At 45.3% G+C, this 26,895-nt stretch overlaps 1 protein-coding gene across 4 annotated transcripts in view; it reads left to right on the top strand.

Moving 5' to 3' along the window:
• Positions 1 to 24,247, top strand: part of rhbdf1a (rhomboid 5 homolog 1a (Drosophila)) — a 43,143-nt gene extending 18,896 nt beyond the window's left edge. For 2 of the 4 annotated variants that reach the window (XM_034295232.1, XM_020050965.3), the window contains 18 exons: positions 6,900 to 7,044; positions 10,632 to 10,771; positions 11,560 to 11,667; positions 16,775 to 16,994; positions 17,242 to 17,448; positions 17,958 to 18,083; positions 18,826 to 18,986; positions 19,087 to 19,338; positions 19,617 to 19,728; positions 19,845 to 19,919; positions 20,051 to 20,212; positions 20,334 to 20,434; positions 20,598 to 20,661; positions 20,806 to 20,900; positions 21,274 to 21,349; positions 21,861 to 21,961; positions 22,810 to 22,963; positions 23,135 to 24,247. In XM_034295232.1, coding sequence (XP_034151123.1) covers positions 6,928 to 7,044; positions 10,632 to 10,771; positions 11,560 to 11,667; positions 16,775 to 16,994; positions 17,242 to 17,448; positions 17,958 to 18,083; positions 18,826 to 18,986; positions 19,087 to 19,338; positions 19,617 to 19,728; positions 19,845 to 19,919; positions 20,051 to 20,212; positions 20,334 to 20,434; positions 20,598 to 20,661; positions 20,806 to 20,900; positions 21,274 to 21,349; positions 21,861 to 21,961; positions 22,810 to 22,963; positions 23,135 to 23,554 — 2,691 coding nt within the window. In that variant the 5' untranslated portion in view covers positions 6,900 to 6,927 and the 3' untranslated portion in view covers positions 23,555 to 24,247. The remainder of the gene's footprint in view (positions 1 to 6,899; positions 7,045 to 10,631; positions 10,772 to 11,559; positions 11,668 to 16,774; positions 16,995 to 17,241; positions 17,449 to 17,957; positions 18,084 to 18,825; positions 18,987 to 19,086; positions 19,339 to 19,616; positions 19,729 to 19,844; positions 19,920 to 20,050; positions 20,213 to 20,333; positions 20,435 to 20,597; positions 20,662 to 20,805; positions 20,901 to 21,273; positions 21,350 to 21,860; positions 21,962 to 22,809; positions 22,964 to 23,134) is intronic. The other 2 variants (XM_020050966.2, XM_010874871.4) reach the window with 2 other exon arrangements.
• The last annotated feature ends 2,648 nt before the right edge of the window (positions 24,248 to 26,895 follow it).

Below are 26,895 nucleotides of genomic sequence, written 5' to 3'. Positions count from 1 at the left end.
AACGTCAGAAGGGGCTATATTTAAAACATGTGTGTTTACTTTACAAACGTCAAAAGGGGCTATATTTAAAACATTAGTTTTTACTTTACAAACGTCAAAAGGGGCTATATTTAAAACATTTGTTTTTACTTTACAAACGTCAAAAGGGGCTATATTTAAAACATTTGTTTTTACTTTACAAATGTCAGAAGGGGCTATATTTAAAACATTAGTTTTTGCTTTACAGTCATCAGAAGGGGCTATATTTACTCCTGATCCTATCTCCTGTGCTGTGAGATAGCATCAGGAGAACCAGGTCCTGTGCTGTGAGATAGCATCAGGAGAACCAGGTCCTGTGCTGCGAGATAGCGTCAGGAGAACCAGGTCCTGTGCTGCGAGATAGCGTCAGGAGAACCAGGTCCTGTGCTGTGAGATAGCGTCAGGAGAACCAGGTCCTGTGCTGCAAGATAGCGTCAGGAGAACCAGATCCTGTGCTGCGAAATAGCGTCAGGAGAACCAGGTCCTGTGCTGTGAGATAGCGTCAGGAGAACCAGGTCCTGTGCTGCAAGATAGCGTCAGGAGAACCAGATCCTGTGCTGCAAGATAGCATCAGGAGAACCAGATCCTGTGCTGCGAAATAGCGTCAGGAGAACCAGGTCCTGTGCTGCGAGATAGCGTCAGGAGAACCAGATCCTGTGCTGCGAGATAGCGTCAGGAGAACCAGATCCTGTGCTGCGAGATAGCGTCAGGAGAACCAGGTCCTGTTGAAAAGAACACAATGACCACCCCATGTCGCCCACCCAAGCCTTTTCAAGCAGGCAGCCCTTGCATGTGTGTGTGTGTGTGTGTGTGTGTGTGTGTGTGGTGGGAGTGGTTGCGTGTATGCATGTGTGTTTAGCACGCACAGTAGCAAAACACAACTCAAACAAACCAGATATCGCCACAGCGGGAAAGTACTTTGATTGAGGCAGGAAGTCAGCGTGTCAACTTGCTTCCTGAATGCCTCGTGGACGTCTCTGACTAATTCTGAATCTGCAGAGACCAGGGGGTATGTCCTATAGGTTTACTATGCCTGTCTGTCTTCCTCGCCTTCCATGAGCCTTGTACTTGTAGAGCAGCAGCATAACCAGAATGTAAAATACAGTCATATGAGTTGGTTGTTAACGCATCTCATGATTAGAGTAAGGAAGTGTCTCACATGCATTAGCTTGGAGTGGAAGAGGCAGAAGGATGTTGTAGTGTGCATGTTGCAAAGAAAACCGCTGGGGATTTCATTCATCTGCTGTGGATGAGATACAAATCTGTTTAACGGGCCCACATATTAAATTATGTTGGTCTAGAGAGTACTGAATGCAAAGTCAGGTGGTGTAGTCCTTGTGGTCAGAAAACTTTTGCTATCTTCAAGCATGAAAGTATTGCCATGCAACATTCACCAAATTTAAAGCAGAAAATAATATTACCCAGTAATAATCATTATTGTGATAACATCAAATAAATATCTGTGCCAGTGTTACGCTGGCAAAATGCAATTATCACTCCTTTTGGAACCTGAATGTGAATGGATGCTAATCCAGTGACTTTGGATGGTGTCCAACATTTACAATTCAATCAACTCCCACTCCCCTCCAGGACAGGACTACTGTTTGAGGTCTGTGTATCCCTACAGAATAATGCCTGTGTGTCTTAGACCTGGGACGATGACCGCGGCTCCGAGCTAGCCCCTTGGCCTTCATACACCCTAACGTACACGTGCTAGCGATCCATGTTGACGACGGCCACGTGCTAGCAGGGAGCCTGGTCAATGCCATCACCTGTACGGGTGTGTTTGCAGGAGTCCGCGAGTAGGTCAGGTGGATGTGTGTGCTGTGTATGTGATAATATGGGAGATCCCCTTAGGCACAGCAGTGCAGAAGACCAGACAGATTGTCAGACGGCAGGTATTTGGTTAAAGGTTTTTTACTCAGCAGTCAGATGTCTCGTTTCACTCTGTCTGTTTCACAGTCTGTCTGTTTCACACTCTGTCTGTTTCACACTCTGTCTGTTTCACACTCTGTTCTCTAATGCAGCTGTATTGACATCATCTCTTAGACGTCAAGAGGACAGCGTAAAACACTGGTGGGCTGAGGTCTTGAATTATTTTCTTGGCCTTGCTATGGCACCATGAATATTCAATGATAAAATAATTTCCAAGAAGTCAGAGGATGAAAGTCAGCTGTGAAATGATGCTGTACTCACATAGGCTTGTTTTGTCCCAACGCAATCAGACAGCCCTTGGTTTCTGAAACCAATCAGAATGGTTAGATCATCTTTGTGGCCTAGAAATCATCTTGAAGGTACTCAAATCCGGTCTCCTTGAGAACACAAAACCAAAATCCACCGGTCTGGTGAACCGAAAGAGGTTTTCCTTGCCCGGCTTCACCACTTGGGTCTGGCCAGAGATACGGCCCAGCACTCCTGGCGCTGTGCCTAGCTTGGAGGACTCGACAGTGTTGAAGGCGGCCAATAAACCGCAGTTGTATGTCGGGTGTTCAGAATCCTTCCATCTGGGTTGGATCAGGTAGTGTGTATGGCATGGTACAGTGATATGTTGAATATATTTGTGGACACTTGTGCAGACACAGCCAGCTGGTCTGTCCTGAGGATGCAGCTTGGTGCGCCGTCTGGGCCAGCAGCCTGGTCGGGGTTAACATGCCTGTCTGGCTGTCCGTCTAAAAAGGCCTGTTTTTCTGTTCGATTTTCATTGGACTATGTGACATGAAGCGTGCCAGATGAGTCAACTCATATTGTTTCTCTCAGTGACGGCTGGGCTGCATTGAAGGCCTGTGTTTACACAGGATGCTAAGTATGTGTGGAACGCCAGGGAGCAGGATTTGAATGGGCTCCTGGTAGTACAGCCGTGGGGCGGTTCTGAGCTTCCAGAACACCCCGAACCCGGTCATCACTGTTCGCTACAAGCCAAGGGTTCAGTGGAGCCTAGACTTGGCTGTGGACACGGGCTGTGCCTCCGTTCAAACAACAGCAGCCCCAGCTACAGCCGTGGTTCCAGGGCCTGAAATCAAATAACGTTAAGTATGGAAGACTATTAGTCTCCCATCCCTCCGTACAGTCTGCCAAGCCAGGCGGAGGCTTTTGCTGTGTTGGACTGCCGAGCACTGAGAACCTTAGGATTTGTAGTTAAAAGCGAAAGTAATCTGATGATATACTTAGCCTCTGAGGCCATTGGGCCGTAGAATAGAGTGTTTGTGTTTGTGGTTCTGGCAGCCTTGTTGCAGGGGGCGATTAGTACAAGCTCAAAGCCTGAAGACAAGACAGGCTCACGTTTCCCTCCTCCAGACGTTGATTGCTAGCTAACAGAATTTGACTTGGTCTATGACTCAGCTCGGGGACCAGGGTTGTATTTATTCTACTCAATAAAATGTTTTGTTGTGAAACAGAATCAAATAAAACCTAACAGGGTTAGGTTGGGACCTGTGTCGCTGGCTGCCGTTTCAGCTGGGAACCCTATTGGGTGACTTACTATAGATTGGCAGATCTATAGTAAGAAGACATGCAGGGATCTTCAACTCTCCTAAAACAACAGTTTATCAGTTTTAGCTCCTTCAATAAATCAAAGTTACTCTTGATGTTGTTGCAGAAGAGAGGAAAACATGCAACATGAAGTAATTTTTATGATTTTACTGAGTTGCATTTCAAACAAGGAAATTAGTTAATTTAAAAATGTAGTACATTTTCTGGGATGTTTTTCTCAGTGTCAAAAAAAAATTATCCAGTGTTTAGATTTTTGTTCAATGTATTTTGGAGTATAAGTGAGCTTGCTACAAAAGGTATGCCTTTTTGGCATTTTCCCTGCTCACATCCCACAGCATAGAAACCTCTCTGACACCCTAGGCGGGCCTGCTTTGTTCTCATCTGGCCCAGCTAACAGCTAATCCTTGGCAGTCATCACAGTCCAGAACTCCAGACCAGACAAAAAGCTGGATAGGTCAGGCCACATTCCACCAGAGAGACCCCTCTCTTGTCTCTCTCTGGTCTTTGCTGTGTGATAGATGATCTCAGAATGGTATCCGTGGTTGACCGGTGCTGCTCCCACCCTCTCTGTCTCCGTGCCCTCAGAGAGTGTAGCTAGAGACATACCTCCAGCTTATGGAGGGTTGATGTATTTTAATTTCACTTTTAGTTCGCCATGTAAAGAACTCCATAAGAAACTATAAAATGGCAGCGGGGCGAAGGGGTCAGAACCATAAATTACACCCTATGTGGTACAGTCATTCCAATCATTGGCTGCAGAGAACTGAAAAGAGCGACGGTCAAAGGAAGCTTTGGCTTCAGTAATGACCAGTGAAAGGTGTCTGAGTGCCAGGTTTATGTTGGGTAGGCAGATGTTGAGCAGTGAGCAGAGGTAAAGTGGGCATTTGCCTAGAAGGGACTCGCTCAGTTAGCCTTTAATGACTTTCCAGTTAGGTACCAGTTAGTCTTTGTTGTGTATGCGGCAGGAGACAGTTTACCAGAGCATAAAGATCCCAGTGGTGACAAAGAAGATTGGCTTTGTGATAAACTACATCTCATTTATTGAAGTGACTGTCTGTGGCAGCCCTGTAAATTAAATGACCAAAGTCTGGGACTAGTAGGTTTGTCATTTTCACAAGAGTTTGTTTTGCAGCGTGGTTGAAGGAGGGCATGTTGCAAAACAGGAAACCAATTCTAGATTTGATTTTGCACTGGATGGGGTTAATGCAGTTCTGGAAAGAGAACCACACTCTGTATTGCTCCTGGGATCAAATGTATAAGTTTGAAAGTATTTGACTTACAGCCAATGCCTATTGGAACTCAGGTTTTTGCATAAAATGCACATTTTTCCACATGAAAAGTCACCACCGATGGTGACCTGGCCGACTGGGACTGAGCTGACCTTGGTGGCTGTGTGGTTGACCTCTCCCTCTCTCTGTGGGACTACGGTTTCCCTTCTGCCTCCGTCAACTGACCTCTGTTGCCAACCTGCCTGGCTCATGGCACAGGATTTATGTGGCACATGAATGCTCCCATCATCACTTGGGCTAAAAAAGAAGACTGCGATGTGTTAAAATGCAGCACAAAGCAGATGTGCTTTGCTGTTGCCATGGACTTTCAAAGGACCTAAAGCTGTGTAACCAGAGAAGAGAATTCACGAGCCTCCATGACTGCCACTGCTCATGGCCTCAGGGTGCTGTTCTGAATGCTGCTGAAAGCAAAGGACCCTTCCCTCTCAACTCATCATGTGGGGCTTCGAGCAGAAAGATTAACATCACATAACAAGTATTTTAATAATAGCTACTCTGTTGAGAAACGACCCCCGGGCGCAAACATTTGTTTTAAGGACAAGCCAGGATTTTTCCGGAAGTTGTGTCAGGGTCCCTGAGGTCTTAAACAATTTTCCCCACCAAAAGTGACCAGATTATGTTCCCAGACAGAGCTTTAACTCCCATGCTATGACTACTAGTGACAATGAGAGCAGCAGCAGTGTCAGTTGAATGGGAGGGAGGACAGTGAGGGTCCGGGGCTCCAATCCTGGATGACCACTGTCTTCTCTTCACTCCCTTTGAATTGACTCTGCCACGCTGCTGCTGTCATCGTCACTGTTAGCAGAGCTACTGATGTTAGGCCTATCAAACGGGTCTTGCTGCTGCTCACAACTGAAGGCTTTTGTCAAGGGCAAGTCTTTTTATAGTGTTCAGTGCAAAAAACGATGGAATCATGAAAATAAATATCTGAATTATAGCAAACAAAATGAGTTAGAGATTTTTATCCAAGTCGTGATATCACTTTTCCAATTATATGACTGACGAATGTTCTTGTAGGCCCTTCTTATTGCTTGTGATGAAACTGCGGTTTGGGATGAGAATTTGGTAATCCAGCCTGTCCCCTTGATAACATTCAGAGAAAAGTTCCCCTTGAAATCCTTCAAGGGGAACATCCGTATTTTACTTGTTTCATTTCATATCTCCCATAGAATATTATTGTGTTCACTCCTGCTGTAATGCTCCAGAGGAGGATGGGGCAGACACCATTTCTTTTTGAATGTTAGGGTTTATTTTTTTGTTAGTGTTAATTCAGGTTTATTGTTTTGCTCAGGGACTGGACAACAGGGTTTTCACCTTGTTAGTTCACAGATTTGTACCAACAAAAGTTGGTTTACTGATCGAATGTTCTTGGCAACTAGGCTACCCTGCCAACTTGTTTGAAAGACAAGTAGGTAGTTTGATTTAATCTAAGCAGTAATGAAGAAAATAACTAGATATTACAGACAGAGAGACTGAGGGACTAAAAGAGACAGCAGGACAACCACGCTGATGTGATAATGACGCTCTGGTGATATGCAGGTTTTACTCTTAGTTCGGGGCAGGTTAGCTCGGCCACTTGTGGTCTCAGTGCTGTGTCATGGGAATGTACAGAGGAAATACCTGGCAGAGGATAGGCCCTAGAGGACGGCAACAGATAATGGGATCATTTGGGATTACGTTTAACTTAATTTGTGGCATTTAGGGATCAGTCCTTTAGACTACAGGCATTCCCTCTCCTCTGCAATTATATATGTGATGGTTAAATGGTTATGTGTCCACGTGCTTCATTCTGTTTAGGAAAACACAGCAGTGGTCAAGGTTCTCTCTTTCGGTTCTATTACCACAGTGCAGAACCTGCTTTATCAGATGGGGTGCCTAGAGGCTCATTAGCACCATCTTGTGGGACAAATCTGCACCACAAGATATTGGGACTCTCTCAGGCCATTATTAAGAAATGGAAAGTGAAGGCAAAGGTGATATTCGTCACTTTGCACATTGGTATGTTTGCATCTTGATTAGACTTTGGAATGCTAGGGAAGACGAGGAAATGATTAATCTTAACTCACCCTCTCTCTTTCATCATCTGGCTCCTTCTCCCCGTAGGTGGGAGGCGTGGGGTGGGGTCGGGAGCATGGCTGAACCACGCCGTGAAAACACCAGCAGCCTGCAGAGGAAGAAGCCTCCATGGCTGAAACTGGACATTCCCACAGCTCAGGTGTCCATGGATGAGCCGCCGACCTTTGTTCAGGTACACCCCCAATCTCCTACCTTCTCCCACTGTCTTTCCCCCTGTTCCAGTCTCTCCCTGTACCAGATTCACATGAAATTCCCAGGAAATTCCATAACATTTAAAAAAATTTAAACTGCGTTGGTCCTATTTTCACAAGTATGTGGAGATATTTCAAAACCCCAAACTGATCAAACACTAAGGTTTTAGTGAATTTTAATGTCTAAAATGACTAAGTCATCCAAACACAACTTAATGCAATCCTCTCAATTTAGTTTTTCTAACAACCAGTTAATCCAAAAGGACACTTTTCGAAATGACAATTTACCATTTTTGAGGTCTTGAGCATTTTTGTTCATACATAATCCATTTACATTTTTATCACGTTGGTACTATTTGTGGTTTGTGGTGGTTTGTCAAAACTCAAAGTAAAAAACTTCAAACAGATCACACTTGAAACAAAGTTTTCTGTCTAATCGAATGCAACACATACTGACCTGAATGAAATGCAATCAACGAAATGTTTATCACACGCCGAGTCAAGTACGTCCCTGCCCGTCACAATGAACACCTTCATTATTCACGCGCTGCATAACAATTATTTTAGAATGGCAAATCCAATCCAGACATTAGCCACCAGTGATGTCTTGGCATGACTTATCCATGGCCTGAAGGGGGGTAGCATTCGCATGGGCATGGAGGTCATGGGGGCAGCGTTAGGGTCAGGAATCATGGATTGGCACAAACCCATTCCTCAACCACCTCTGAATGGTGGAACTGGTGACATTATCCAACAAAATGTCATTGAGGAGGTGTGTAAGACCCAAGAAGGGGTTTTCATGCTACCACATCTTCGGATATGGCTCATTGGTTGATGATATTGAAACCTTGGCGTAGTTGTGGCCCAGTTGAAGCCTGCTTCATCAACAAAGATGTACTTGTCTACATAGGATCTGAGTTTTTGTTCCTGACCCTGTCCAGGGGCTCGCTGATTTCCTGATTTCCTTCTCTGCCTTGCTGAGGCCAAATATCTTGCTTCGTGTTGAAAGACTCTGCTGGTGTTCACACACCTTATATTGTTGTGGTTACTACCACGTAAAATTATTTATCATGTATAATGTATTTCACAGTATTGTGTTGTACATAAGCATTGCAGTGGTCTTTTGTGGCTCAGTTTGTTAGAGCACTAAACTACCAACCACAAGTTTGTGGGTTTGAATCCCACTGAGGTCAAATAAAAAATCTGTGACCTTAAGGTGGGGATTCTGTACTTTTCCAACTGAACATAGTAGGCAAAACAATGTAAAAAATGTGCGGTATATATAAGTGATGATCAATTAAGAACAATGGGATTAGTGATATTGCAAGTTAACAACAGAGAAGACAATCCTATCAAAGAGTACACAAGTACTTTATTATACATAATATAAATACAGCTCCGAAAGAAATTTAGAGACCAGTGTACCTTTTGCTTTCCTTTCCAAAAAAGTTGAAAAGGAAGGTTTTGAGTGAGGAACAGAAGGGTTAAAATTAAGATACCACTGCAAATTGAACACTTCTGTTCCTCACTCAAAACTTTCCTCTTCAACTTTTTTGGAAAGGAAAGAAAAAGGTGCAGTGGTCTCTTAATTTTTCCCAGAGCTGTATATCAATGAGAAACTGATTATTTGACCTTGTGTGGTTGTACTCAGCCAATGGTGCTTAGAGTTTTGATAAAGGGCTGTTTATTTGTACAATTGATTACATGCATTATATTTTTTCTAAACTCACACAGTTAGCACAACAGCAGTCTATGTGAACTCAACTGTGGATGAGTTTTTCATTGTTTTGACACAAAATGCATTCAATGGCCACATCTTTCAAAATGTAAGAAGTATTTTCTCACACTAACTCAATAACCAGCATAACTCTATGTATCTACAGACCATTTTGCACATGTTTACAGTTTTGACAAAACTGTAAAAAATACGCTAGAAAACATAACCAAAAACAAAAACGTTTTGCGATATTCTACATTTCTACAGTAATACCATTTGAAATGTATTCAAATTAGAAAGAAAAGAAATGAAACCCAGCACAGCTGACTCACATTTTAGCTGAAGGCCTGTACAGGTTTTGGATATTTTATTATATTATTCAAAAGGGGGGACATTGTTTTGCCATAAACATGGACAGCCTTGTCTATATCAAATGGTGATATCTGCAGAACGCTGCCATGGACGGGTCCCAGGTGTGTTGCATGAGAGCACAAAAGGTGTGTTGTGGATGAGAACCTTAGGCCAAATGCAGAAGACATGGATGACTAGTATTTATATTTTTCTAAATCTGTATCGATCGGACACTCTATGTATATGCATCGCAAACATCATTTTTGTATTACGGAACAGGAAGTACTGTAGTTTCATTTAGAGTATTCTGGAAAAACTCTGTGTAAAGAAATGGCAGAAATGAAGAAATGTAAGAATATTGCAGCATTTCTGATGTGTTCCCGTAACTAATGCATTCTGGACAGCAACAAGGTGCCATTCTGGTTTTGTTAAGGATTGTTAGTTTATGTACAAAAAGACAAAGGCACATTTTGTATCAAAATGATACACCTTGTAATGCTACTCGTTGTTAGTGTTTTGTCAGGTGATTGATGTGCGAGACAAAGAGGTATTTTTTTGGGAGAGACCTTTCGCTGCTGTCATGGTAGAATGAGTTCATTTTGATATATGCATGTATATTTTTTGGTGATTTTAGTGCATTTTGGGTGTGAGATTAACTGTTGAGCCAAGCTCCATGCAGGTTAAGGGAACTGTGCAAACAGTTTTGAGAAAGTGATCTCAGCATTGAGACATCCATGGTCATCAGCAGATGAAACATCTGTATGCTACTCTCTATAATCCTGTCCATAACCATATCACTGTCAACGACCACTAGTTTTTCTTTCTCTGTAGCCAACAGCAAAATCCCCTCCAAGTGGTCTTGAGTCACTGGGCATCTTAGTCTGTTCTGCACAAACGTCAGAGTTGGAAATCTTCTTTCACGTGTCACTTGACTGACAGGAATGCCAGCCATTTTGTTGTATTGGACTGTATCTGCCTTGAGGATTGTTTTCCTTTCTCTCTTAGCTTCTTTGCTCCACCTTTTATTTTTCTCTCCACTTTTACTCACTTGGAAAAACATGTGGAGTACAGGGAATGAAAATGTGACTGAAGAGGCGACAGCATTGTTTTGTCTCATGGCTACTAAACGGTTGCGTTCTACAGAAATGTAGGACAAGTTCAGTTAGGGAGGGGTCACTTCCCCCTAAATAATTGCAATATTGGATCAGTCCATCCAATAGTTTTTCTTTAGAGGGAGAGAGAAGGGGGCAGCTCACCGGAGAAGATCACGCTGTGCTGCCCAAACTGATCAGATCATTCAGCTAAAATAAAAAGCGAACAAGTTGCTAAACACCAGTCTGATCAGTCTGGCCTACCTTCAGTTCCCGATGGCCAGTCCAACCCTGGATTAAAGTGTGTTCTAATGGATGTCTCTGTTTCTCCCTGTGGGTCTCTCTGTGGGTCTCTCTGTGGGTCTCTCTGTGGGTCCCTGTCCCTTTGTGGGTCCCTGCCTCCCTGCAGCCGGTGAAGCGCCAGGGCTTCCTCCGAAGTATCAGCATGCCAGTGGAGTCCTCCCACATCCGATCCCCGCCTCGCGACCTCTTTGACCACCGCCGGCCGCCCCTGCAGCGCCAGTCCTCTATCACCCAGACAATTAAGAGGTAAGGAGAACCATTTTGATTGCTTATCTGATTGCTGAATGCCTGGAACACACATTAAGGATGTGTTGACTGATTTTGTAATGGCGGTAAGACTGCAACATGAACTCACGTTACTCCGTCCATTATGTGACCTGGTTGTTGGTACGGTGGCCACACGAAGATGTTTTGTGCATGAACTTGTCATGATGGTGTAAATTAAGCCTGGAGTTCATCTGGTGTAATGTCATGTTTTGGTGTCATCATCCTTGTCTAATGCAAACAACATTGTAGGTTGCCATGGTATATGTACCTGAATGCGCATCTTTTTCTGTCTGGCAAAATGATTGCATCTCGACCAGATAAGCAATATTTGTTGGTTGAGCTGAGGCGTGGAAGGACATAGTAGTACTTACAGGGACTTCTTTGTGCTGCCTGATCAGATGATTCCCTCATATTACACTCTGAAACGAATGAACTAATCTGTCCGTGACTGTGGACTCACAATCTAGTTGCATGATTTCAATACGTCTTATATTTTGTACTAGCCTGTCTGCTGTGAATGGCTGTCTTTGTGTACTCATGGGGATGACATGTGCATGCTCTAACAGTTTCCGCTAAACTTCTTCTGTACTGTGGCTGTAGGACTTCACTAGCTTCTGTTTCTCTCACACCGCTTCGTCTTTCTTCTCTCCTTTTTTCCTTTCCTGCCCTGAACACCTTCCACTCCTCCTCCTTCTTCTTGTTCTCCTTCCACTCCTCCTCCTCCTCCTTGTTCTCCTCCACTCCTCCTGCCTCCTGCCCTTCTCCAGCAGCAGGAGGGTACACTTTGATCGGATTAATACAGTGCCTGTTAAGGGTCAGCGGGCAGCTCGCCGTGGTCCCAGGAAGCACCATTCTCTCTCCAGAACCCTGCTCAGGTACTGCTGGCCAGAGGTCAGGGGTCAGACTGGCCCTTCCGCACACTGGCCTATGAGGACAGCCCTTCCCATCTGATTACAGGAGTGTGTGTGACAGTTTACCCCAGTAACCATCAGGACTCAGAACATCTTGTAATGGATGAGACATTGACACAGGTTATAGCTGAGTGTTAATCCCCTGCTGTTTTATTCCGAGGTTATGTTGCTGTTGGCGCAGACGTGTACAGTGTGAACACTGCAAAGCTCAGACCAGAGAGTGTTATCTGAAGAGTGCAGGACCTTTATCACAGAATACTGTACCAGGCATGAAGTCACAGACAGCTGGAATGAACTGAATAAACTGTTTTCCATTGCCTAAAGCTATAAGCCTCTCTTCTGGGTGTGTGTGTGTGTGTGGGGGGGGGGGTCAAGGGGGGGGGCTGCTGTTTTCTCTCTGTCCTTTTCTATGACTGGTGTTATTATGACGCATGTGACTTACACGTTAGTCATAGTAAAGAGGGCCATCGCTGGAGCCTGACATTTTCCTGGAATACACCCCAACCACGACATTCCTCTGTGGGTTGACCCGAGTCTCAGTGGCAGCAATGTCACCTCAGACTGTAAATCTGAGTTGGTGATCTTAGAATGCATTTCCAAATGTCTGTCAATGATTTGATGTTACGGTCACTGAAAGACTGTAGTTGTATTTAACTGTGTCTTGAAAGCTTCTGTTTACTGTGATCTGATCAGTGTGTCTTACTGTACAGTGTGGCTAAAACAGGCAAAGGCAGTCTACAGTTTAGGAAATATCATTGATTATATACGTTTTTGCCATCAATCTGCACAAAATACCTCCATAAGTAACAACTTTTTCACATTTAAATGTGTGCCACTAGCAAGAAAGCAAGTTTATTTATTGAAAATAATGAAAATGACTGAAAGTAAAAACGGAAATACCTCATGTATATTAATATTTAGACCCTTTATTCACTACTTTGTAGACACGCTTTTGTCAGCGATCACAGCATTGATTCTTCTTGGGTATGCATCTATCAGCTTGGCACAATTGGATTTGGGCAGTTCATTGTAGCCATTCATTGCCAATTGTAGATCCACTCAAACTCTGTTAGATTGGATGTCCTTCTGGCTTGTTCTCCCATATCTGCAGTGAAACTTTAAACCTGTGTTAGAGTGGCCATTTGGTTCTTCATCACCTTCCTGTTCATGGCCCTGTTTTCCCAGTTACTTCGTTTGGCCAGACAGCCAGCTGTAGAAAGAGTCTTGTTGATGCCACAATCCATTTCACAGTGATGGAGACCAATGTGCTCCTGGGAACTTTTAGAGCTTTACCGTTCTTTCGTAACCTCCTCCAGATCCATGCATCAACATAATTCTATCTCAGAGGGCTACCGAGGCTTCCTTCGACCACATGGTTTGGATTTTGCTCGTACATACGCTGTGAAGTGTGGGACAAGTTCTAGAGACCTCTCAAGGATAATGGAAATACACAGGATGAACCTGAGCTTGGAGTGTCATGGCAAAGGGTCTGAATACTTATGTATACACAAAGGTTGTAAAGAAATTCGATCATCTTCCCATTGCAAGAATTCAGGGAGACTTTCTCTTACTCAACAAACTTTTCAGTCCCAGCAGCACTTGATGAGACTTTTTCTGTTGTATACTCACAAACCTGGGTCACTGCTTTGGTTGATATTCTCACTGGTGTGTTCATCATTTTCCCCTCTCTCTGGGAGAGCACGGCCCCAATTTCGACATCAGAGGCCTGAACTATGAAATCCTTACTGAAGTCTGGTACGCTCAATTTCTGGAACGCGGAATCTCTGGAATCTTGGCTCCCTGGGTCCAGCTCACTTGGGTGGGCAGGCTCTTCTTTGTCAGGTCGGACAGGGTTGAGGCTATATAGGTGTAGTCGGGTATGAAGTGAGAGTAATATCCCGTGAGCCCGTTGAAAGACCTAATCTGTATCTTTACCTTGTGATACCTCCCATATTGACTCCACCTTCTTTGTCCTGGGCGGTATGAGGCCGTTCCCATCTGTCTGCCCCTATGAATTCTGCCTCACTCGACCCAGCCTGCACTTGGGATTAGCTTCCCAACCGGGCCTGTAACTGCCGCGTGTGTATATCCCAGTACTCACTGTGGATCACCACATCATTGATCTACGCCACGCCCAGGCCTGGTGTGGTCTTGAGCAGTAGATCCATCAGTGGCTTGAATGTGGCGGCCGACACAAGAATCCCAAAGGGTTGTCTCGCGTAATGCAAGAGCCTGTGAGGGATACAAAAGGCAGTTTTCCCTCTGCCCTCGTGTGCCAGAGGTAATTGCCTGTGGTCCTTTGTCCGTGTGCTTTCTGTAACCACTCTGTAACCCTCAGCGTTGGATACGCATTGACTTGGGATATTTTGTTGCTACAGAATTGCATCGTCCTGTCCAGTTTTAGAACGAGGAACACTGAACCGCACCAGGCACTTTGAGATCTGTAACTCCCATTCGAAGCGTCACCCTCACTTCGCCTCTGGCTGTTTCTTTGCGTACGGCAGGGACTCTGTAGGGCCTTATGTTCACTCTCTTGCCTGGTTCTGTCTAAATGTGATGCTGTGTTAGGTTGGTACTGCCTGGGAGGGAAGAGATCCAGAAGGGTTGGTAAGCTCAACCTGTTGTTGGCATGTCCGATTCTTCCCCATCTGTACAGCTGATGGCGTTGTTCCTGCTGAGCCAGTGGCAGTGCGTAGAACAGCAAAGGCTTTGTTTCTCCCTCTGAACTCTGTTAGATGTTAGTGATTAGCTGTTCCGGCTCCCTTGTACCTGCCTGTTTTATTCTGTAGTTCCCAGTCAACCTCTTCCGAATGACCTCGTAAGGCCCGCTCCATTGTGCTGTGATGTTGTGTTCTGCGGTTGGTATTAAGATGAGCGCTCAATCCCGCACTAAACCCCCGAAGCACACCTGTTGTATGCTCATTGTTTTGCTAGCAGTGCAACCCCCCCCATCTGCTCGATTAGTATAGGCCTCACTGTGGCCATCCTATCTCACGTTCAGGGCCAGCCCTAGGCATAAGCGACGTAAGTGGCCGCTTAAGACCTCTGACCGCCAGGGGGCCCCGGACTGCTAGTGAGCCTCGGACCAAAAATCAAATTTTGCTTAGGGCCCCCAAAAGGCTAGGGCCGGCACTGCTCACATTAGATCGACATTCTCAGTTAGTGTCCTGTGCTGGACTCCACTGGGCTTCCAAGGCCTTTCGAACGTGGTCTAAGTGGTATAGGAACATGTCCAATTGCACTTTACTTAGCATTCCCCTTACTGTCTTATTAAGGCGTTCACATACACTGTCTGACGGTGGACGGTATATACCTACATAAGTCTATTGTCAGACAGAATCCCCTGGTCGGTCAGAATGGAGAAGGGTAAGCCTACTCAAGAACACATCTGGAATCCCTTTTGAGGACTTATTAAAGGGGAATGGCCTCAGGATAATGAGCTGCATAATCAGTCACCACCAGTATATATTCCTGCCCTCAGGATGACTTGGGGAAAAGGGGGCCCAATAGAGCCATGGCCATACGATTGAAGGAGGTTTCAATTATAAGGAGTGGGAGTTCTGGGTTTTGATTATAAATCATTGGCGCAGTCTTTTACATTGATCCCAGCTTGCATGTCATTTTGGGGAAAGGGTCTCTCCCCCACCTGGCCAACCTTCCCGCTTCAATGCTCAGGAAGCTGGAATAGAGACAGGTAGAGGTAGAGTCAGCAGCTGGAATAGAAACAGACAGAGGTAGTGTCATCAGCTGGAATAGAGACAGGCAGAGGTAGAGTCATCATTTGGAATAGAGACAGACAAAGAGAGTCAGCAGCTGGAATAGAGACAGGTAGAGGTAGAGTCATCAGCTGGAATAGAGACAGGTAGAGGTTGAGTCATCAGCTGGAATAGAGACAGGTAGAGGTAGAGTCAGCAGCCAAGCAGGGCACAATGGAGATAGTTCATCTGCAGGATATACAGAGGAATACAAGACACAAGTTTTTAAATCAGACAAAATAATCTTTTACATTCAACAGGGTGAGTATGCAATTAAAGTTATTGCTAAGGTGTTATGTCATTGTTTAGAGAGTCTTTAAGTAGAAGTCAGAATGTCAGGTTCCCAAACACACTCTTTAGCCAGCAGTAATTAGCTATTTATAAAGTCAACACCACTTCCTCCAAGAGACAATTTCCCTTTCTGCCCAGGGGCATACTCTTGGAGGTGTGGTCCTATCTGTTACTGATTTCTTTTTTACATTTCTTTTTAACACGGTAACTTGGTAACATAATGGCCCACTGCAAAAGTTCCTTAGGTCTTCCTGTCACAGAATGCCTCCAGCATGATTTGAGAGTGTTTGATTCATCTGTTTATTACTTTAATACTGTTTTGTCATGCTGTTCAGGAAGGCATACTCATACAACAGAGACAAGAAACATGAGAGAGTGATTAGCTGTGTGTGTGTTTTCATTTCACAGATAAAATTAGGACCAGATGTCCACACAAGGATAGTAAAGCATGAAAAATATGCCCTTATTTGGGCCTTGCCCACAGAGAAAGGGTACATTTCCTGTTTAAGGGTTAGGTTTAGTGTCAAACTGACAATTTAGGTTGAAGTTAGAATTGGGTTACTTTTAGGTTTAGGTTATGTTACTTAGGTAAAGGTTAGGTCAAAGATTGGATAAAGGATTTTTTGTGGTCCCCACAAGGATAGAAATACAAGGCTGTGTGTGTGTGTGTGTTAGTTTATGCCTGGACTGGAACATGTCTGGGCTTATTCAGACTGTGCCTGATGTCCTATTACTAGGGAAGTCAAGGACAACCTTTCATTTTTTCCGTTCTTGGGAAGAGTGGCATTGTCACTCAATTCCACGCTAGCCGACCCACTTTTCCAAGCAGGGCTTTATCAACGACTCTATATCTGTCTAACCTTTTTTCTTATTCAACGTATTAAATAGCCGCCGTAGGCTGAATCCCTCTGAGAGAAGAACTAAGGAACTAGGTGATCAGAGAGCGTGCGTGCGTGCGTGCGTGTTGATGAGTGGGTGGTAAATGAGATGCCCACGGACTGAGCGGCCGGTGTTTGTGGTGTCAGGGGCACAGCGGACTGGTTCGGCGTCAGTAAAGACGGGGACGCCACCCAGAAATGGCAGAGGAAGAGTCTGCGGCACTGCAGCATGCGCTACGGCCGTCTGAAGCCCCAGGTGATCCGGGAGATGGACCTGTCTAGCCAGGACAACATCTCCCTGACCAGCACGGAGACGCCCCCGCCCCTCTACGTGCCCTCCTCGGCACACGCCTTTGGGATGCAGAAGGTATGCTCCCACTGCCCTCTGTAGGTGGATTCCTGAACACGTTGACTTCATTAATACCTCGGTGTGTTTTGCTGTGGATTTCAATCATCTGTATTCGTGCGATGCCGTTTATCTTTTTGTCACAGTATTTGATCAGTTCGAACCGAGTTGGATTGTAGTGGCTGTAATCCGTCAGGGTTGCACACTGTCCTTGGCGCTGCTCTCTGGGTCATCCTTAACCTGCCACCTGTCGGCCTCTCGCGTTCAGATTGTAGACCCGTTGGCGCGGGGGCGGGCCTTCCGCATGGTGGAGGAGGTGGACGGTTACAGCGTGCCCCAGACCCCCATCACCCCCGGCGCCGCCTCCCTCTGCTCTTTCACGTCCTCCCGCTCAGGTCTCAACCGGCTGCCCCGGCGACGCAAGAGGGAGTCCGTGGCCAAGATGAGCTTCCGGGCCGCAGCAGCTCTGGTGAAGGTGAGACGGCTGGGTGACAACGCATTCAAGGGATTCATGTTTGTACAGACTGGCCACTGCTAAAGCCCTCTACTATACTGTACACACAGATCCAAACCATACCATTGCAGTACCACTATGACCAAAGTCTTCCCTTAATTGATAAGGTACCACCAATCTGTTAAATAGCATGGCCTGATCAGTTGTGTGGAATCAAATATTTGGCAGGCTTCCTGAAGGATTCTAGAACAACAGTGTTCTATCAGTTCTGATTCCTTTACTGCATGTTGAGGTATGTATATGTAACAATGGAAACTCAAGCTTTGATATCGTTTGGTAACATATATACCATGCATGTGTTATTATGACTCTGTTCGTCCACGATGTTAAAATACAACCATCTGATTCAGTGTTGGTATGTGTGTGTGTGAGTGTGTGTGTTTGCTTGCCATATTGCCCTCGACAAAATGCGACATTCCCTCTGTGCTAGGCAACAGCTCATTGTGTGTGTTGTGATGGGTGTGTTACAGGGGCGCTCTCTGCGTGAAAACACTACCCTCCGACGGGCCCAGAGGCGCAGCTTCACCCCAGCCAGCTTCATGGAGGAGGATGTGGTGGACTTCCCCGATGAGTTAGACACGTCCTTCTTCGCCAGAGTAAGGTCGTGTCCCTGTCTGCTCTGTAGTTCAAAACTGATCTAAAGCCTCCATCTAAAAGAGAACATACAGCAACCCCTAGAGGTCTTTAACATGCACTCCGAAAAGAAAAGGGTTTCAGAGGATCCTTTCAATTTTCTGCATTGAAACTTTGTGGGAACCCCTGTCAGTTCATCAGGGGTAGGATATAAACAGATATTTCAAATAACTATATTTAATGGTTCCTCAAAGAACATTCTGAAGAGGAACAGTGAACCCTGAAAGGCTCTTCAAAAGTTTTTTTGAGAAACCATTATTTTGGGGTTCTTTGAAGAAAGCTTTCAAAGGATTCTTAAAGATATCTTTGAGGGGTTCCGCCACAGTTTTAATCTGAAAACCCCTAAAAGATCCTCCAGGAACTTTATCTTTTTAGAGTGCAGTTGCATTCTGGTTTAATAAACCCCTGTGCTCTGTGATTAGTCGGCCAGTTAGTGTGTTTCGATAAGTACCAGGTGTGAGCTGACCAATAATAAGTACCAGGTGTGAGCTGACCAATAATAAGTACCAGGTGTGAGCTGACCAATAATAAGTACCAGGTGTGAGCTGACCAATAATAAGTACCAGGTGTGAGCTGACCAATAATAAGTACCAGGTGTGAGCTGACCAATAATAAGTACCAGGTGTGAGCTGACCAATAAAACCACCAACCACTATAGCTAGGAGGGCTTCATAGTACAGTTCCAAGACCCTATCTCTACTCTAGGACTGTCTGATTCAGGAAGAGTTGTCCACGTACACCGACGAGGTGTTTGAGTCTCCAGAGGTGGCCGTGCGGGACGCAGCAGAGGGCAGTAAACTGGATGAGATGGAGCTGACGGGCAGCGCCCTCGACAGGACGGAACTGGAAAGGAGCCATCTCATGCTGTGAGCTAGCGACTCCCAACACAAGAAAAAGGTCCATTGCGTTCACAACTTGGGTTCTTCTGGTCATTCTCTGCCTCTCTTCCTGCCTCTCCACACCCAGGCCTTTGGAGCGAGGGTGGCGTAAGGCCAAAGAGGGCACCCCAGGACCACCCAAGGTGCCCCTGCGGCAGGAGGTGGTGAGTGTGAACGGACAGCGACGAGGCCGGCGCATCGTTGTGCCTGTGAAAAAGCTGTTCGCTCGGGAGAAGCGGCCCTACGGGCTGGGCATGGTGGGCAAGCTCACTAACCGCACTTACCGGAAACGCATCGACAGCTATGTGAAGAGGCAGATTGAGGACATGGACGACCACAGGTACTGAAGAAGTGAATGTACCCGAGAATATCGACACATTTTTTATCAATCTAATTATGCCTTTCAAAATGGGAGCTGGTCTTCATTTTTATTGAAATACATCCTTAAAAATCTTAGGTGGTTTTCATTTGTAAGCAAATAAACCCTTAACAAACTTAAGTGGTTTTCATTTGTATGTAGACATACCCCTCGAAATATGAACTGGTCGTGATTAGTATCTCAGGACACCCTTCCAAGTCCATTAATTCCAGAACCACAGCTGATCTCTTTTGTTCCAGACCTTTCTTTACATACTGGATCACAGTAGTGCACTTGCTGATCACCATCCTAGCTGTCTGCATCTATGGTATCGCTCCAGTGGGCTTTTCCCAGCACGAGACGGTTGATTCTGTAAGCAGCTCCTCCCCTACCTGATCACTCATTTTCTTTAGTTTTACGGTCGTTAGCGTAATATGACCTTTGAGCCAATCAAGGGATCAACTCAAATATCATGTTTCCCTCCCCAGGTTCTAAGAAACAAAGGAGTGTATGAAAATGTCAAGTTTGTACAGCAAGAAAATTTCTGGGTCGGGCCCAGTTCGGTGAGTTCTGATTGCACGTGTTTTCCAGTCAACCGTTGTATTCCATCACCGGATATGTCCCGTCCATGCAGCTTGAGGTGCTCTTGGAGTAAGATTCAAACGTTGATTCATTGTGTCTGTTCCCTTGCTAGGAGGCTCTGATCCACCTGGGGGCCAAGTATTCTCCATGCATGCGTCAAGACCAGCAGGTGCACAACCTGATCCGGCAGAAGAGAGACATAGAGAGACACTCTGCCTGCTGTGTGCGCAACGACCGCTCTGGCTGTCTACAGACCTCAGAGGAGGAGTGCTCGGTGAGTTGCCAAGCCCAACAACACTCTCGCTCTCTCAGACCTTTCTTGGATCTCACTCTTCAGATCAGTCTGCCTTACTCTCCCATTAGCTTTGCCTAATGACTGTTTTCCCTGCGGTCAGAGCACCCTGGCCGTGTGGGTGAAGTGGCCGAGGCATCAGAGCACCCCTCGGCTGGCGGGTGTGGACCGACAGTATGGCTCGGTGTGCCACCAGGATCCCAGGTGAGTGCCAACCCAGCTCGCTCCCTCACACACACCTGAAGCCACAGGACCGGTTCAATCCGGTCAGGGCCGCGCGGTCAGCGCGTGGTCACTGCACTTGGGCATTCAGAACAATGGCCACATTACTGATCTGAAATGAAAATGTTCGTCCCCCCCCCCACAGGATATGTCTTGAGCCAGCGTCTGTGACCCCTCACGAATGGCCTGATGACATCACCAAGTGGCCAGTGAGTACTGGGGGGGGGCAGTTAGTCATGACGGGAAGGCGCGAGGGTCCGCGGGCCGGTCAGCCAGTCTCCCATTAGTCATGACAGGAGGGCCAGAGGGTCCGCGGGCCAGGCAGTCAGTCTCAGTGTTTACTGTGTTTTCAGGTTTGCACCAGGTACAACACAGGGAACCACACCAACCTGCCTCACATAGACTGCACCATCACAGGCCGGCCATGCTGCATCGGTACTAAAGGGAGGTGAGGAGAGCCTACACACACAACCAAATCTTCACGCCAGACACACACAAACACACACACACACACACCTTCCTCTGAGACAGTTCTGTATTGACCCTGGGGTGGTGATATGCCTGTGTGTGTGTGTGTGTGTGTGTGTGCCGCGTAGATGATTTAACAAGGCAGGGGCTCTATGTCATTAATCTAAGTGGACTTCTTCTCCCATCTTGCCTTCATCTGCATTGATCTGGAAAAGCAGAAATATGTAAGCAATGTAGTGGCGATCATCATGTGTCTTGTCCATGACCTGTCAGTGCACATGAAGGACAGGAGAGCAGACCTGGACAGTGACCGTGTCAACATCAGGTCATGCTGTGGTTCTCCTGTTTCTCAGGTGTGAGATCACATCCAGGGAGTACTGTGACTTCATGAAGGGCTACTTCCACGAGGAGGCTACTCTTTGCTCCCAAGTAAGTTGGCGTCTCTGTACCACAGGGAATCTGCCTGTTACATGACCGTAGGAATTTGCCACGACGTCTGTACTGGCTAGCTGGTATAACAGAGGTATAGCCTCTTAATAACCCAGACCGTGACCCCGGCGCCGGACTGACTAGGTTGATGAGGAGAATCTGGGCTGTGGGATTAGATAGTCTTTAATTACCATAAAGGGAGCTATGCAGAGCTCCACTAAGTGGGCAAATTGTCCTTATAGTAATCCCTTTTGAGGTACAGAAAATTAAGGGAACTTAGGGAATATATTCAAATGTTTCTTCTATTTATATATAAAATCAGGACAAAAAAACATCCACTCATTTTATGTATCATATTCAGTATGCAGTATGTAGCCCACTTTCTTCCTTACCAAATGAAACTGACATAATTTGTCGACTCATCAGACACTACATTTACCTCCCACAAAAGGGAATGAGAGATGGAGAGAGAGACAGATTGTGTCCTGATGTATGCTGTCTGCTCCTCCAGGTTCACTGCATGGATGATGTGTGTGGTCTGTTGCCTTTCCTCAACCCAGAGATTCCAGACCAATTCTACAGACTGTGGCTTTCTCTTTTCCTGCATGCCGGGTGAGTGGCTTCCTGCCTGTGACTCATTACAGCCTCTGCCATCCATCTCAACAGCACGTGACCGTTGTCAGTCTTTGCTATGAACCCTCCCTGGAGAAGGCACAATTTACTGAAACAGAAATGTGGCCCAGAAAGTCTTTCACTTACTGACCAATGGTGTGTCCTGACACGGATCAGTTAGTTTCAATAAAACCTTTCTCCAAAAACTCAGATGTCATTTTAAGGCTGTGATATCTTCAGTTATTTAACCAGGGCTCCAAATACAGATGTCAGGTCAGTAGAAAAATACAATAGGATTCTGCAACAGTTCAAAACCCCCTGCAAGTAATTTAAGGAGACCCATTGGTAAACAATCATAGGTTCTGTACCCCTCCCTCACCACACTATTTGTCAACCCCTGAAAATACCTTACCACACCCCATAGAGGAAGAGGGTGCAGGGTAGTGGTACTTCGTCTCCCTACTGCCTCTTATATGTCTCCTCTCTGGGCTAATTAAGGAAAGTGATTCAAAATGGCTGATTAGGAGTTCCCTGGCTGGCTGGATGAAATGGTGGATTAACTTGATCTCTCAGGCACATGCAGAAGACATACTCTTACATTCACAAACACACACACACACACACACATACATTTTAGAGTGTGTTAGCTGCGTAACCAGGAGTAAAATTAACCCAGTACAGTCCAGCACGGTCCTGTATAGCATCCCAGAAAAAGACATAATTGTGGGTACACTATACCGGTAAATTGAGTCCATCACAATAACTGCAACAAAAACTTGCAAAAGCTACAAGCAACAACTGCATACAAGCAATATATGGTCTAACATGTCTTTCTGTTCCCCCTTTAGGGTCCTCCACTGCATGGTGTCAGTGTGCTTCCAGATGACCATCCTGAGGGACCTGGAGAAGTTGGCCGGCTGGCTGAGAATCTCCATCATTTATATCCTCTCTGGGATCACTGGCAACCTGGCCAGCGCCATTTTCCTGCCCTACAGAGCAGAGGTGCTCAATAAGCCCCCTGTAACACACACCCCAATACGTAGTGTTCCATTTGATTGGCTCAGAGCAGATAAGTGGTAATAGTGTCAGAAAAGTCACGCCCCACGGACAGGACTATTTGCTTATTGTGTGACGCTAATAGTATGTCCCTCTTTGTCCCCCTACCTCCATAAGGTGGGTCCTGCAGGCTCCCAGTTTGGCATCTTGGCCTGCCTGTTTGTGGAGCTGTTCCAGAGCTGGCAGATCCTGGCCCAGCCGTGGCGGGCCTTCATCAAGCTGCTGTGTGTGGTGCTGTTCCTCTTCGCCTTCGGCCTGCTGCCCTGGATCGACAACTTTGCCCACATCGTTGGCTTTATCTCTGGCTTCTTCTTGTCTTTTGCCTTTCTGCCGTACATAAGCTTCGGACGACTGGACATGTACCGCAAGCGGCTCCAGATCATCGTCTTCCTGCTGGTGTTCCTGGGGCTGTTTGCCGGCCTTGTGGTGCTCTTTTACGTCTACCCAATCAAGTGTGACTGGTGTGAGCTGCTCACCTGCATCCCCTTTACAGACAAGTTCTGCGAGAAGTACGACCTCAACGCCCACCTCCACTGATGAGAGGCGAGTTACCGCAGGAGGAGGGACTTCAGGTCAAAAAGGCATCGACTGGCAAAATTTACCAACCAATCGCTGCTTCTGATCAGCGCATAGTGTCTAAGGAGGAATGGTCGATCCCTGTGTGGAACTTCCTGTCCTCCGGATCTTTGAACTGAACTATGATCACAACATGCTTTTAACGGTCTGTCCGTATGATTACGTAGGAATGCCACTGCACTCGTTATGAGGACTTGCTTTAATCACATTCTTTTTTACACACAATATTGTCTCTCCTCCACTGACCAAGGAGAGAAGGGTGTGGTCTAAACCCCTATCCAAGCCCCGCCCAAATCTCTCTCTTTGCGTGTGAGTCAGGGATTGGTGGAGCCAGCACTGGTACATAAAGAAATATTTCTGTACTTTTTGAATTTCATTTTCATGTTTTTAACACTCACAGTCCATGAGTCGGTTTTGCTATTATTCAAAACAACCAGGGTCAAACAAGTCCGACATGAATACCTATGGTGCCTTGTTTATAAATGTACCAACTACTGCCATGTTTTTGTTACAATACGTTGAGCACTCGAATGTTATCCTTTTATTTGTTTATTGCTTCTTAAGAAGTAATGATTGATTGAAAAAAGGTAGCGTTTTAGCTACCTATCTACTCACATGTAACTGAATACAACAGTAAAAAAATGCAATCTGTCAGTGAAGTCTGTTTGTCTTTCTGTCATCATCAGTGTGGTGTAAGTGTATGGATCCTAAATAAGAGCTATTTTGATTGATGTCTCCTGTATTTTCCGACATGAACATAAGTTACAGTTATCAGCTTTGATGACAACTGGAAATAATTACTATAAATATTTTTTCATAGTACAGTGCCGTGAAAAAGTATTTGCAGCCATCTCATTATTTTCACATTAAACTTGGTCAGATCATTTGTGGGTTGTAGATCATAGAACACTTCTAGACAGGCTGGGAAATTGGGTAGGACACTCTGGGACAATCTTTAATTGGTTCAGGTCTTATTTAGGTGGCCAGAGTTACTTTTTCACCATTGGCTATGACATGCGGAGTTCCCCAGGGATCAGTTCTTGGACCACTTCTGTTCAATCTCTATATGCTACATCTGGGCCAAATTCTACAGAACAACAACATTAATAACATGTTGTGGATTCACAGCAACAACTTCCAAATGTGAATGCCACACCTGAAATCAACACCAGAGCCTTTTAGTCAATTGTCCAATTACTTTTAGTCCCTTGAAAAAGAGGGAGCTACATATTAGAGCTGTAATTCCTAAACCCTTCCTCCAATTTGGATGTGAATACCCTCAAATTAAAGCTGAGAGACTGCACTTTAAGTCCATATTCATTATTTAACTGCAACTTATAAATAGATTTTGGTAAACAGCCAAAATAACAAAACTTGTGTCAGTGTCCAATTATTTCCAGACCTAACTGTATATAGTCTGAGAGACAAAATGACACCAAAGTTAGATGCTAATTTTTTCTTGGTGTAGTACAATAGGTAATCAAACATATAATCTTCAGTTTATAAAAAGTTATTGTCCCCCTAGTTATTTGAACCCAACGAAATGGACTATTAGAGTCAGGTGTAAGATACCTTGGTAAACCATCAGACCTGATTTGGGCAAACCCTGCCCAAAACCAATCTGACAATAGTTGGCTCTTGTCATCAGATTGCAGTCAGCACACAGGTCACACAGCCGTGAAGTTCAGTTATGCCATGCAGAAAGGATGTCTGAAACACAAGCAAATCTACACCAGAATGGTTGAAGAACAATAGAAGTAAGGTTTTGCAAAAGCCTTGTCAAAGTCCAAACCTAAATCTCAATGAGATGTGGCATGACCTGAAACAGGCAGTTCATGCTCGAAAACCCACAAATGTTGAAGTATGGAGCACAGAGGATAAAATCCTTCCCCAGTACTGTGAGAGAGTACAGGAAGCACTTGGTTGCAGTCATTGCTGCTAAAGAGGTGTAACAAGTTTTCTAATCAAAGGTGACTTATTACTTTTCTCTGCAGGCATTGGGGGTTGGAAATACAGTGGGGAGAACAAGTATTTGGTACACAGATTTTGCAGGTTTTCCTACTTACAAAGCATGTAGAGGTCTATAATTTCAACATTCAATATGTTATCTATATTCTATTGTGAATTAAATATAAGTTTATGAGATTTGTAAATTATTCAATTCCTTTTTTACTCACAATTTGTACAGTGTCCCAACTTTTTTGGAATTGGGTTTGTCCTTATGTCATGCAATATTGATTGATCACCTACCAACCAATTGATCACCTACCAACCAGTAAGAATTCGGGTTATCTCAGACCTGTTAGTTTTTTTTAAGAAGCCCTCCTGTTCACCACTCATTACCTGTATTAACTGCACCTGTTTGAACTTGTTACCTGTATAAAAGACACCTGTTCACACACTCAATCAAACAGACTCCAACCTCTCCACAATGGCCAAGACCAGAGAGCTGTGTAAGGACATCAGGGATAAAATTGTAGACCTGCACAAGGCTGGGATGGGCTACAGGACAATAGGCAAGCAGCTTGGTGAGAAGGCAAAATTATTAGAAAATGGAAGAAGTTCAAGATGACGGTCAATCTCCTTCGGTCTGGGGCTCCATGCAAGATCTCACCTAGTGGGGCATCAATGATCATGAGGAAGGTGAGGGATCAGCCCCGAACTACACGGCAGGACCTGGTCAATGACATGAAGAGAGCTGGGACCACAGTCTCAAAGAAAACCATTAGTAACACTACACTGTCATGGATTAAAATCCTGCAGCGCACGCAAGGTCCCCCTGCTCAAGCCAGGCCCGTCTGAAGTTTGCCAATGACCATCTGGATGATCCAGAGGAGGAATGGGAGAAGGTCATGTGGTCTGATGAGACAAAAATAGAGCTTTTTGGTCTTAACTCCACTCGCCGTGATTGGAGGTAGAAGAAGGATGAGTACAACCCCAAGAACACCATCCCAACAGTGAAGCATGGAGGTGGAAACATCATTCTTTGGGGATGCTTTTCTGCAAAGGGGAAAGGACGACTGCACCGTATTGAGGGCAGGATGGATGGGGCCATGTATCACGAGATCTTGGCCAACAACCTCCTTCCGTCAGTAAGAGCATTGGAGATGGGTCGTGGCTGGGTCTTCCAGCATGACAACGACCCAAAACTACAGAAAACATATGATCTCTGTAACTGCAAACAAAGGTTTCTGTACCAAAAATTAAGTTCTGCTTTTCTGATGTATCAAATACTTATGTCAAGCAATAAAATGCTAATTAATTACTTAAAGATCATACAATGTGTTTTTCTGGATTTTTGT

This window comes from Esox lucius, chromosome 11, assembly GCF_011004845.1.
Source record: "Esox lucius isolate fEsoLuc1 chromosome 11, fEsoLuc1.pri, whole genome shotgun sequence".
NCBI classification, from domain to species: Eukaryota; Metazoa; Chordata; class Actinopteri; order Esociformes; family Esocidae; genus Esox; species Esox lucius.
This window is presented reverse-complemented; position numbering and strand designations above follow the sequence as displayed.